A 14,189-nucleotide genomic window follows, 5' to 3' on the forward strand; every position below is an offset into this window, starting at 1 on the left:
CAGAGTCCCTACCCTGCTGGCTAAGATTCTGTTGCAGCCTATCTGCAGCAAACTCCATAGGCTTTTAGACTCCAAAAGCCACAGGAGTTAGCTGCTTTTGCATGTTCCCCTGTGCAGAGAGCTGGATCTTTCACTTCTTTCCTCTCCCAGTGGGTTGTGGCTTTCCCTGGGCCCCCTCTTCAGGCTGCTGCCACACCTTCAACTAAATCATCATTGTCAGTAGATTTGGTGAGTCAATTGGGATTTCTTTTCTTTTTTTTTTTTAAGATTTATTTATACAGTGTTCTATCTGCATGCATGTCTGCACGCCAGAAGAGGGCACCAGATCTCATTATAGATGGTTGTAAGCCACCATGTGGTTGCTGGGAATTGAACTCAGGACCTCTGGAAGAACAGGCAGTGCTCTTAACCTCTGAGCCATCTCTCCAGCCCCCAATTGGGATTTCTTAAAGGGAGGAATTAGTTTTTAAAAAAAAAGTCAGAATGTTTTCCCACATTAAAAATGGGAAACACTATTACAATGGAAGCAGTCTGATCTCTGACAATACACTAGATAGTTTGAAAATGGAACAATCAAATGAGGGGATAACTAACTTAGATGGGATTCACATAATGTCAATTATAAACATTATTGTTTGATCATTCTTGTTTTATCCCTAAAAAGTTGGTTTATATGAGTGCCAAGACACAAATTTTAGAAACTTATTAAAACAGATCATAGAGATATTCATACCCAGAGGAATTTAAAGGAGAACCATTCTCAACATTGAATTATAAGGTTACAGAGGAACAGCCTAAGGCTCTCAAACAGCCAACCTTAATTTATCCAGTAACCTTACAGGAACTACCAAATGACAGATATCCCCAAGTCTGTGTATGAGCTGAATGGACTCTTGTGCAAATGTTAGATTTGAAGACATTCAAGGAAATAATAGTCTCCATATGGCATGCACTCACCTTTTGTGAAGCAGATGTTAAACTCACAATCAACTTGTAATAGAATTATCCCTCAAGAATGGAGAGGTTTGGTTACAGCAGTCTTGGAGGCTGGGCCACAGTTACAGTGGAGGACCTGATGGAAGGATGAGGCTAAGACCACTGAACAACATAGTAGAGCTAGAAGTATTGAAATTTCCCAAGATCAACTTCTTGGAGAGGATGATTATGCTAATATACAAAGACAATCTTCATATGATGACCACACCCTGGCTTTATGCCATGCAACAGCCTTGAAAACTTGGGACAGAATTGAAGAAGTAGGAAAGAAAACTGAATCCCAAAGTTATACAGGTCCCAAAAGAAACTTTCACTGATTTCTTATAAAGATTGACTTCAGCAGTAAATAAAATGATACCAAATTCAGAAGCTAGACAAATAATAATTGAGTTTCTGGCTTTTGCAAATGCTAATGCACAATACAAAAGGGTATTTAGGCCATTAAGGGCAAGATCAGCATCCTTCAAGGAATGGATCCAAGATACAATCTACATTGAATCTCATGACCATGATGATGCCTGAATAAAAGAGATGATTTCCAGAGGTTTGAAGAAAAAAATGTCAAATGTTTCAATTGTGGTTAACAAGGTCACTTAAAAAAAGGACTATTGCCGGGCGGTGGTGGCGTACACCTTTAATTCCAGCACTTGGGAGGCAAAGCCAGGCGGATCTCTGTGAGTTTGAGGCCAGCCTGGGCTACGGAGTGAGTTCCAGGAAAGGCACCAAAGCTACACAGAGAAACCTTGTCTCGAAAAACCAAAAAATAAAAAATAAATAAGGACTATAAACAGAAACAATATTTTTGCTAAGAATAATCCCAACAGAACTACCCTCCCTTCTGGATTATGCAGAAGATGTGGCAAAGGCAGACACTGGACTAACAAATATATATCAACAAGGGACAGACAAGGTAATCCCTTCCTTTGCCATCAGGAAATGACCTGAGGGACTTCTCGCATACCCCCATGTCGAATTCCATTCATGGAAGAAACTGCTTCCCAGAGCAATTAAAGAACCTAATGCATATTGTAAAAAACAAAAAAAAATCATACTGCTTTGGATGGTAGAACAGCTACAGAAGAGAGAGCAGACAATTCAGGAGAAACCATAAATCAAAATTGATAAAGATTAGATTTGGAAGCTCCCCAAAGTTAGCACTGGGGAAGGGTTTTGTTTTTGTCTTTCAGGAGAATGAAGGCTAAGGAATCTGAAGAACACTGGACAAATGAGACATCTGAAGAAAAAGGACAAATCATCCAGAAAAAATGTCCCAAGAAAGAATAAATTGGCCTATTGGTTTATCACATATCTAACAGGATAAAATTTCATAAAGCTGCCTGAATGTTTGTTTCTGCTGTTCTCTACAGACATATAATGCAAATGGTCTTTATGTAGTCCCAGTTCAATTAAAAATTAAAGCTGTTTTTGGAGTTGGAGCATGGCTCTCTCCTTCCCTAAATGCAAGCATGCTTGTTAAAGGAAAACACAAAATCTCTGTATCATGTCAGAAGAGCCATCTGATATGGGACAGAAGAAAAACCAAAATTAAGGGGCTATTCTATTACTACTAATCTCATGATCCTTTTGTTTTATTTTGACTCTTTAGAACTTTCTTAATGTATGAATTTTATATCAAAATTTATAATATTTATATATATATTAAACTTTTATCATATTACTGGTCATTTAGAGTACTAACTAATTCTAGAAAAAAGGCTTCATCTAGCTTCCTGTGCATGATTTCAGGTTTGAGTCTCTATCAGTTTTCTGCAGTGAACCATGACCACACCCAACAGTGACTTTTGAAGTCTCCAAAGGGATGATGGGTCCTATGACGATGATTTCACCAGGACTATGATAAGGCCACTAAGCTGATAAACACCACCTAAAGATCAGCTTTGGACTACAAACTGCTCAGGACAATTTTGAGGTGGATAGCTAAGATGCTACCACCTCACAGACTACTCTAACCATGACTTGAGACAAGCCCTACACTTTCCCTTATGCAGAAACTGGACAACAAATGATACAGCTACCTCTCCCAGGACTTGACAATTAACCAAACATTTTCCTTTCAGAATATCCTAAAGATGACTTTGCCCCCAGACAGCAGAATGTAAATTTATAAATACAACACCCACATTCTCTAGAGATGGGGTGGGTAGCTTTTGGTCATTCAATGGGTTATAGATAATTGTTATTGTTTAGGGTGGTTGGTTACAAGTTGTTATTGATAATGGTCAGGAAGAATGCTAAACAAAGGAGACTGGATTCCGGATTCTTGTTTGAAAAAAAAAAAAACAATAACAACATAGAGATGATAGGATAAAAGGGTAGATTATTAAATCACTCTGAAAAGAAAAAAGGGGAGGATATGGATATAAGATAAAAAGGAAATTATCAAATCTACTTTTGAAAAGCAACTACGAGTTTTAAATATTTTACATTGGATTGGATTTGTATATGTGAGATTAATTCAATCTAAAAGACAAACAGAGCCAGGCAGTGGTGGCACTCACCTTTAATTCCAGCACTAGGAAGGTTATTCCAGAAAGTGATATGCTGAGGAGAGAAAGGAATATAAGGCAGGAGGAGACAGGAACTCAGCCTCTTTCAGGTTGAGGAGTTGGTAAGAGGTAGTGGCTGTGGCTTGTTCTGCTTTTCTGATCTTTCAGCTTTCACCCTCATATCTGGCTCCAGGTTTTTATTAGGACCAATTAGGATTACTGCAACAGAGACCTTAGCTGGGTTCCTTTTAGTCAAAGCTAGCTACTTGCTCAGATTCTAATTATAAAGGGAGGAAGAGAAGCCTCAGCAGGCTCCGGGACATTCGTGATTACCTGTAGGGGACAGCAAGCAAGTATTTGCCTTCCTAGGGTAGAATGGACTGATGAAAACAGATGGATATAATGAGATGGCATCCATAAACTTTGGCAGTGACATAACTCTCTCAAGAGCCATGAACAGTTTACAAAGTGGAATACATCCCATGATAATTTCCTACACGATACTAACTGGGAATCTCCCCTGATAGACAGAAGAATGGACCAGGCTAATCTGCAGGATGATGGGTTTTGCATAAATAGTACTTACTGAGCTTTGCTTTGAAGTGACTATTAGCTTACAAAAGGAAACAGCAGATTTCTCCCTTGCCATAAGGCTGTTCTCTAGGATGATTTTGTTGTTGTTTTGGTTTTTCAAGACAGGGTTTCTCTGTGTAACAGCCCTAGCTGTCCTGAACTTGCTTTGTAGACTAGGATGGCCTTGAAATCACATAGATACATCTGCCTCTGCCTCTCGATTAAAGGTGGAATTAAAGGTGTGCACCACCATGCCTGCTGAATTATTTTTCATGTTAAACAAGTTTAAGAGGTACAGCTAAAAGGTCACCAAAGCTGTTGCACACACGAGGCCTTTTTTCCATGTGCACTTTCTGGTGTCGTGTAAGATGAGAACTTCTGCTAAAGGCTTTTCCACAATCAGTGCAGATACAGGGCTTTTCTCCAGTGTGAACTCTCTGGTGAACAATGAGGCTAGAATTGCGACTGAAGAATTTCCCACATTCACTGCACTCATAAGGCCTTGCCCCAGTATGAACTTTCTTGTGCTGAACAAGGTGGGAGCTACTAATGTAGGTTTTCCCACATTCCTTACACACATAAGGCCTTGCTCCAGAATGAACTCTCTGATGTACAATGAGGCTAGAGCTATGACTAAAACATTTCCCACATTCATTGCATTCATAAGGTTTGGCTCCAGTATGAATTCTCTGGTGTACAATAAGTTGGGAGCTTTGACGAAAGAATTTCCCACATTCACCACACTCATAAGGCCTTTCTCCAGTGTGGATATTCTGGTGCTTTACAAGTGTGCCTTTGAGGCGGAAGGCCTTCCCACACTGACTACACTCATAGGGCTTTGTACCAGTGTGAATTTTCTGGTGATGAACAAGTGTGACTTTGTAGCCAAAGGCTTTCCCACACTTGCTGCAAATATAAGGCCCTTCTCCAGTGTGGATTTTCTGGTGCTTTACAAGTGTGTCTTTGTGACTGAAGGCCTTCCCACATTGACTACACTCATAGGGCTTGGTACCACTGTGAATTATCTGGTGCTGAGCAAAGGTGTCTTTGCAGCCAAAGGCTTTTCCACACTTGCTACAAACATAGCATCTTGCTTTGGTATGGACCCTTTGATGTTTTATAAGGATGGAATTTTGGGTGAAGAATTTCCCACATTCACTACACTGGTAAGGTTTTTCTCCTGTATGACATCTTTGATGTTGAACAAGTGTGTCTTTACGACTGAAGGCTTTGTCACAATCGCTGCACTTAAAAGGTCTTTCCCCTGTGTGAACTCTCTGGTGCTGAATAAGTGTGCTTTTGTGGCTGAAGATCTTCCCACATTCATTACATGGGTAATGACTTTTCCCACTGTGAACCTTCTGGTGTATTTTTAGATGAGACAGGTGAGTAAAGGTCTTGCCACACTCCTTACATACACAAGGTGTTTCTCTTTTGTGGATGTTTCTTTGATTAAAAAAAGGTAACGTCTCCTTGAACACATTTCCAACTGGCACACACCTAATGGGTTTCACCTCAGTAAGAGGTGTATGACTGTCAAGAGAAGTAACACTGCTCAGGGAGGCATTCCCATTATCACTGCCTTTGAGAGTCATCCCATCACTATCTCCTTGGTGTTTCCCAAGCCTGGATCTATGTATGAGAGGCTTGGGGGACTCAGTCTTTTTGTGTAGATTCACCTCATTGCGCACTGTGCACTGGGTGTGGTGCTGAAGAAGGGTGGAACTGTTCAGCTGGTCCATCTCTTCTTCTTTGCATGTAAATGGTGTCTCAGTCACGTGAACGGCATTCTTCACACATGACGTTTCTCTGTCTTCCCATCCAATGGGTTTCTCTCCACAGTGTTGCTTCTTGTGCTGGGAAGGTTTTGTAGTGAGTAAGAATCCTCTTGAATTGAGCCCACATCTATGCAGCACCTGCTTAGGGCATAAGCCATGGTGTTCAGCCAGGTGCAGAATGTTCTTCAGGAGTGGGTCATACTTCTCACAGGGGTGGGAAGTTTGCATCGAGAGACTTGATTCAGCAGTCCTGGTCTGTGGCACGGCTTCTACAGAGATGCTGTGCTCACAAGGAGCCTCCTTGCCATCTGATTCACACCAACAACCTAAAAGCAAAGGAAAGCTGATGACGAGCAGGTTGGCTTTGAGGGGAAGCAACAGCCTATCACAATGAAAGCCTATCAGTTTGTCTGAGGAGGCAGCATCAGTGTGAGAATTAGTAGTTGGTATTGGGCATTGAAGGGTCACACAAGGGAGGAACTTCAACACTGAGTAAAGATCTACTAATGGTATGTGGGATACAGAACAGAGGGGAAAAACTAGTTTTCATGGGGGTGTGGGGCAAACGGGTTTCAGAAGGATGTTGGCTGCTGGTCTTAAATGAGCTGGGTAGAAGGGTAATTCCACTCTTACAAAAATCTGCCTCCAAAGGTTTCCCAAATACTCAAACTTGTTTCCTGTTAAGGCAGGACAGTGTTGTAGAACAATGTAGGTGAAGAAGAGTACATGAGACACAGAACAAAAAAGCATGAAAATGGCCAAGGGAAAGGAAGCAAGACAGAAGAGAAGGACAAGTGGGCAGAGAGCCAAGAATGGGGGAGGAAGAACAGAAGTGACATAACAAGCTATGTTGGCAAGAAACACTGCCAAACACAGAACAAGTTCAAGGCTGAGGTTTGATCTGATGCCAGCTCTAAGATGGTATCTCTGCAGCTCTCATCCATGTGGGCCGGACCTTCACCAGGTCTACCCCAGTGTGCCCAAAGTAATGTCTGTCCTATCACACTGCTTTTCTCCAAATGAGCATCTCTGCTGTGGGATGTTCTGTATGTCAAATGTGTTGTTCTGATTGATTAATAAATAAAACACTGATTGGCCAGTAGCCAGGCAGGAAGTATAGGTGGGACAAGCAGAGAAGAGAATTCTGGGAAGTGGAAGGCTGAGGCAGAGAGACGCTGCCAGCTGCCGCCATGACAAGCAAGATGTAAGGTACCGGAAGGCCACGAGCCATGTGGCAACTTATAGACTAATAGACATGGGTTAATTTAAGATAGAAGAATCAGATAGCAAGAAGCCTGCCACGGCCATACAGTTTGTAAGCAATATAAGTCTGTGTGTGTTTACTTGGTTGAGTTTGAGCGGCTGTGGGACTGGCGGGTGAGAGAGATTTGTCCTGACTGTGGGCCAGGCAGGACTGGAGAAAAACTCCAGCTACACATCTCCAAATGAGCACCTCCATGGGACCTTTAAGAAAGAAGCTGGCTGGGTGTTGAGGGTGCACATCTTTAATTCCAGCAGAGGGAGGAGGATCTGAGTTCAAGGCCAGCCTGGTCTAGAGAGTGCGTTCTAAGACAGCCCAGGGCTACGCATCAAAAACAAAACAAACAACAAAAACAAACCAACAAAAACACTAGAAGGAAATCACGGTCATCTGAGTGTAAAGTCCTGGAAAACTATATCCCTCATTTATGAGAACTGCCCACAGACTTGTGAGGCTTTTGAGGTAAGGCCAGCAAGATGACTCAATAATTAAGACACTTGCTGCCAAGCCTGACAGGCTGAGTTGAAGCCCCAGGGGCATATGATAGAAAGAGTCCTGCAGGTTGTCCTCTGACCTCATTTATGTGTTATGATACACATACACACATGCACAATAAATAAAATTTCAAAAGAGATGCAGACAGATCCAAGGCTGCTCAAAGTACACTTTCTTAGTAACTTTCTAACAGAAACACAGTCAAGGCTGATGTTAAAATCAGTCAAAATCAGGAATGCTTTGTGACAAGGTCAGCGGAAGGCACTCATCAATTGCTCAGGACAAAAGTGGAGACAGTTCAGCCCTAGAGGGTGAGGCATCCCAGACACTCGAGCTACTCAGAACAAGACCTCTGGTGTTATTTCCCATAGAACATACCTGGTGTAGATCAAGAACATGGAGAACAGTTGTGCTGATAGAATACTCCAATGGTTTTTGTTTGTGGTGCACTTAAAAAGTACGTAGAAGTGCTGGGTGGTGATGGTGCATGACGTTAATCCCTTGGGAGGCTGAGGCAGGTGGATCTCTGTGAATTCTAGGCCAGCCTGGTCTACAAAAATAGGACAGCCAGGGCTGTTACACAGAGAAACTCTATCTCAAAAAACCACCAGCAACAACAAAAAAATGATGTGGCTAATCTGTGTCAACCATGGTGGTTTGCATCCATGAAGGCATTGGTAGGATCAAGCTGAGTCCCTACATTCCACCCTCAGTGATGACTCTTAAAGGCTCACATACTTCCTCTTCTGTAATCTGCCCTGGGCTAGTGAGGGGTTTAACATTCTGATGCCAGGTACTACAAAGCTGTTTGTCCAGAGTATAAGCAGCATCTACCACAACAGCCAAAGAGCATGCATAAAAGGAGACCGAATAATCATGTAAATAACAAGAACAATAATTTTTTAAATTAAGTTAATAAAAATATGTTTATTTTGTTTGTATGAGTGTACCTGAGTATATGTATGTACACCATATGCATGCAAGTACCTGGCAAGGTCAGAAGAGAGTGTCACATCTCCCAGAACTGGAGTTAAAGGTGGTTGTAAAGCACTGGATGTGGGTGATTGAAATTGAATCCAGGTCCTCTGGAGGAGAATCAAGTGCTCTTTACTGCTAGGCCTTCTCTCCAGCCCCAACAATCTTTTTTTTTTTTTTTAATTTTTTTCTACTAAGAGGCCTGGGAAACAAATCATTAGCCAATTATGTCACCCACAGAAGGGACAGGATTGGATAAGACACTAACCTGGGCTTGTGACAGCACAGCATGGTGACAGAACAGTAAGAACTATATAGAGACCCTGAATAACTAACTCTCTCTCTCTCTCTCTCTCTCTCTCTCTCTCTCTCTCTCTCTCTCTCTCTCTTTCTCTCTCTCCTCTCTCTCTCTCTCCCCTCTCTCTCTCTCCTCTCTCCTCTCTCCCTCCCTTTCCCTCTCTTCCTCCTCTCTCTCTCTCTCTCCCTCCCTCTCTGTCCACACACACACACACACACACACACACACACACACACACACACACCTGTCCCTAAGATATGAGCAAACATTGGCAAGGACATGATTTGGTAAGAAGTCCTGTGGATGGCAGCCTGAAAGATGGCTGCCACTGATCTCTGCCTGCTGGCACTGTGGCCCTCATGGAAGCCTCTGCCCCTGTCATAGGCTGGACTTACTAACTAGGGTACAAGGAAGATCACCTTTAAGATAAGTCTCCCAGTCACTTTCTAGAACACAAGTTACCTTCCATGTTCTGATGTTCATCACACAACAGACATGACTGAGAATCATGCTCCCAGTTCAACATCCTACATCCTTGTAAGCAGATTCTTCCAAAGACAGGTTTTCAGAAGACATCAGAGGTCTGCTTCACAGCTTAACTGAAACCCCATCTCACTCTGAGCTAAGCAGTTCCCACAATCCAAAGGGATTAAAATGGAGCAATAATACCTCCCACCCCCAAAGCAAGGTTTCTCTGTGTAATGGCCCAGACTGTCCTAGAACTTGCTTTGTAGACCAGGCTGGCCTCAAATCAGAGTACTGGCATTAAAGGCATGCACCACCACACAGGCTGAGACAACTTTTTAGTGTATTAAGCTATTAAATTTGGAATCTACCAAGTAGCAATGAGACAGATACTTACCAAGTGTGGCCACAAGTGAAAAGTTCTCCAGCATCACATTGAGGTAGAGTAGCCTCTGTGGCTCATCAAGGAGTTCCCACTCTTCCCAGGAGAAGTTGACGTATACATCCTCAAAGGTCACACGGCCCTAGCATGATGGAAACAGTTAAGCCCACCAGAAGCATCTTCCATAGAAACCACCCTTGAGTCTCTCTCATGTACACACACATCCCTTTATCCCTCCCCTCCCCAAGTCTACCATCTTATAGGATACACTAAGCCATGAAACTACTGATGTCTACTCTTTCCCTGTGTCTCTCATTCCACTGTGTGCAGAACATCAAAGAACCAGGTAATGTGCAAATCGATATCATCTAAACATGGAGTCTTAAGCTGGCAAGATGGCTCGGTGAGGAAAGCCGCTTGCCTGCTTGGTAAGCCTGATGACCTGAGTTTGATGCCCAGAACCCATGTAAAAATGAAAGAGAAACTACTCCACAAAGCTGGCCTCTAACCTACACACACATACACACACACACACACACACACACACACACACACACACACACACATTTGCGCTCTGAAGTGAGGGGTCTGCTGTTAAAACCTGTGCCACAGCCCCTCCATCTCTGCACTGAATTTCTGTCACCCTTGGGAAGGAAACTCAGATCTGAGGCTCTCAAACCTCAACTGGAGCCTGAACCCCTGTTCTCAGAAGGCTTGAGGTTTCTGAAACTCCTCACTGTTACATCCAAGTATTGTTGTCCGCCAATGCTAAGAAGCAGGGCCTGGCGTTCCCCTGACTGGGTGCTTATACTCAGGGAGAGGAAGCAATGAAGCCGGACGTCCAGGACACACAAACCTCTGTATCTGGGCGAGAACTGCCAATCACCTGAGCACGGTCCATCTGTGAAACAGCCAAGTGAGCAGGCAGTGGGGGCGCCCTGTCGCAAACCCACATCTGGGGTGCCCTCAGCCTGCACGGTGCACCAACGCCTACAAAGCTTAGGGAACTGACTCTAGGTGTGACCAGGTTAGGAACTGCCAGCTGTCACACGGGTATGGAGAAAGATGCTTTGGTCTCGCTGTCTTCCCTGCTGGGCTCCAATGTGATCTGGCCAGCCCACTCCTAAACCAGTTTGGAGGACGCCGGCAGCAATCTAGACGTCACAACTGTGGCGACGGAAGTCCCGCCCGGCCCAATCTTGCCATTGGCCTAGGACTGTGGGTAATGTAGTTTCTTCCCTGTACCCTGCCATGTAGCTGATCCTGACTCCTTCAGGCCACTGCCTGGAGAGAAGAAAGATAGAGAAAATAGTATCTTGGTCCACCACCCTCACCTTATGTGAAATTCACTCTGATTTCTCTGGCTACTTGGGTTAATGCCATTACTCAGGAATCTCCAGCACACACCTTATTCTTTAACCCTTCTGCTTCTGAGGTCCAGGGAGAGCTGCTTCGAATCTATCAGTCTTGGGGATGGAGGTTTTAGTTTTTCAACACGTAGTGGACTTCATTCATGGGGCCCTTGCGTTTCAAATGAAATGGTGCTCTAGTTCATGGGCCCCAAATTTGGGTATCTCGTTTGACAGAATAGCGACTTCAAGAGAAAGCTTAATGTCTAAGAACACTTGCTGCTCTTGCTGAAGAGTCAAGTTGAGTTCCCAGCACGCAGCAACATTAGGTTGCTCTTGTCCACCTGTAAAACTCACCCCCGGGGGATCCTGATGCCCTCCTCTGAAGGCTTGGTTCTGCCTCAACTGAATGTACCAGGCTCTGCTGACTTCCCAAGGGAGCCTTTATTTATCCTTTTGAAAGAGTTGATGGGGGTGTGTCAGAGGCGCGGGATGCTGGTGGGGAGTGGGAGGAGGGATGAGAGGGGGATCTGGGGTTGGTATGTAAAATGAATAAAAAAATTCTTAAATTATTTTTAAAAGTAGGTACCACAGTAATTACTAGTAAGCTTGATGCTGATCTTGCTAAACAGACAAATCCCTAAAATAACAGGTATGGAAAGGATGACACATGACTCTGATATTGAATACATTTTCATGAGTGTTGGAGCTTCTGAAGTCTTGAATGTATTGGGTCTGTCAAGCTACATACATGCCTTTGTAAATAGTCATTCTTGATCTCATTAATCAGGTGGTGAGTGGTGAAATGTAGCAGAGCTAAAGGATAGAATTCAATAATTACTTTGTGAACAGGATAGAATGGTCATGTTGAAATTGGTTTGATTTTAAAATGAGCAATAAATTAAATACAAAACAAAAAGAATACAAACAGGCTAAGAGATGGCTCACAATTAAGAGAATTGCTGTTCTTGCAGAAGACCTGAGTCTGATTCTCAGGACCCACATTGGATGGTTCTCACAACCATCTGGAGCTCCAGTTCCAGGGGATTCAATATCTTCTTACATGCAAACATGCAGATACCCAAATACACAATGAAAAATAAAACCTTAATAAACAAAAAAACTCCAAAGGAAAAAACAAAAAATTATCAGGCCACTGTGGAAAAGATACAACATAGAGAGCTTGAGACTTATCCTTTTGACCATGCAAATTTCCCTCTTGCTTGGAGTTTGTAACTTAGACTTCAGGTTTCATAGTAGCCCCAGATGGGGAGTGGCTGGATTTTTGTACCTAAATTGTTTGTTTCAACAATGTGGCTCATGTGGAATACCTCCCACACTTCTGGAAGTCTAGAATTGGACACAGCATAAGCTCAAGCCATATCTTAAACGAACTCAGTAGAACTCAGTATGAGTGTCAAATGAGATGTCCTAACAATGACCTCCCACAGTAGTCATGAGTCCCTGATAAGGCTCAAACTGAGCACATCCCACATGACTTCATTGGATATTGTTTGGTTTTTCTCTGGACTCCAGCCAATGAGCTTCTTTCGTTTATTGAATCTGTTTCATTGAAAAGTATAAAAACAGGAAGATGGAAAGTGCAACAGTTGACTAGACATGACAAAAGAAAGACATGGTATTTCAAATAAATAGACATTAACCAATAGAAAGAGAAAAAGGAAAAGTGAGAGCCCAAGGATGCATGGGACAATAACAAAGTATTTATCATTTGTATTACTGAAATCCCTGGAAAAGAACAGAAAGAATTCGGATGAAAAAAATAACTTTAAATCTCCCAAGTTTGGCAAAGGGCATAAACCTTCAGAACAAAAGAAAAAATCAACACCAATCAAAATAAACTCTCACAGCTGGGATCAGGACACCGAAACAGGAAGAGTGCTTCAAGTTCAAAGCTAGCCTGGGTTCACTAGTACCAGACCTGCCCTGACTATATATCAGGACACTATCAAAAAAAAGAAAGAAAGAAAGAAAGAGAGAAAGAAAGAAAGAAAGAAAGAATAAAAGAAAGAAAGAAAGAGAGAAAGAAAGAAAGAAAGAAAGAAAGAAAGAAAGAAAGAAAGAAAGAAAGAAAGGGAAAGAAAAGGAACTCAAATTTTTCATACCTGGTACATTACAGACTTTTGAACATTACAGAGAAAAGCATTTTGAATATATCTCAACTGAAATGACAGATTATGAACAGTTCAATTGGTAGATTTTTAACCAGAAACCATAGTTGAGAGAAGAAATGGAAGGGATGGAATAATACTGAAAATACTTTCGAAATATGGATCCTATATGCCACAAAAACTACATTCAAGAAAGAAGGGAATGTGAGGGTGTCCTTAGATGAAAGAAAATGAGAATGTCACCAGCCTAGCATAGAGAAAATTCACTAATTAGAAAGGAAATATTAACAGAAGGTTTGCAATTTCAAGAAGAAAAAAAAAACCAATGGAATGGGTACAGGTAAAAGGGAACTGTGGTAATAAGGCAGGTATACACCAAAGTGCTAAATGTTACAGTCTGTTAAGGTCATGTATTGGTTTGGTTATTTGACATCATCTAGGATCACTATGAAGGGAGAGTCAGTGAGGGATTGTTTAGATCAGGTTGGGCGTGGCCATATTTGCGAAGGGTTACCTTGATTATATTAACCGAAGTGAGAAGACTTGCATATCATGCATCATACCTTGTACAGAGAATTGTGGCTTGCATAAGAGTAGAGAAAGGAAGCTGGGCGGTGGTGACGCACACCTTTAATCCCAATACTTGGGAGGCAGAGCCAGGCGGATCTCTGTGAGTTCGAGCCCAGCCTGGTCTACAGAGTGAGATCCAGGACAGGTACCAAAACTACACAGAGAAACCCTGTCTTGAAATAAACCAAAAGAAAAAAAAGGAGGCGGGGCTGGAGAGATGGCTCAGCATTTAAGAGCATCTGTCCTTCTCGCAAAGAAACCATGTTCAGTGGCTGGCACCTATAAGAGTAGTGAAAGTAACTCCAGTTCCAGCACATCTGATGACCTCTTCTGGCCTCCAAGGGCACTGCAAGCACATGGTGCAGACATAAATGCACTCAATACACCCATTTACATACAATAAATATC

At 42.5% G+C, this 14,189-nt stretch overlaps 1 protein-coding gene across 2 annotated transcripts; it reads right to left on the bottom strand.

Annotated features, from left to right (window-relative positions):
• Positions 1-4,146: 4,146 nt before the first annotated feature.
• Znf304 (zinc finger protein 304) lies at positions 4,147-10,875 on the bottom strand. 2 transcript variants are annotated; one of them, XM_059281511.1, is made up of 3 exons: positions 10,587-10,875; positions 9,746-9,872; positions 4,147-6,180 (listed from the first exon to the last, which is right to left on the bottom strand). In XM_059281511.1, the coding sequence occupies exons 1-3, from the start codon at positions 10,683-10,685 to the stop codon at positions 4,352-4,354; spliced, it is 2,055 nt and encodes a 684-aa protein (XP_059137494.1). In that variant the 5' UTR covers positions 10,686-10,875; the 3' UTR covers positions 4,147-4,351. The 2 variants fall into 2 exon arrangements, with proteins under 2 accessions (XP_059137494.1, XP_059137503.1); XM_059281520.1 differs by having other exon boundaries at positions 4,149-6,180; positions 10,617-10,874.
• Positions 10,876-14,189: the final 3,314 nt, after the last annotated feature.

The sequence above is a fragment of the Peromyscus eremicus genome, chromosome 1, assembly GCF_949786415.1.
Source record: "Peromyscus eremicus chromosome 1, PerEre_H2_v1, whole genome shotgun sequence".
Classification (NCBI taxonomy): Eukaryota; Metazoa; Chordata; class Mammalia; order Rodentia; family Cricetidae; genus Peromyscus; species Peromyscus eremicus.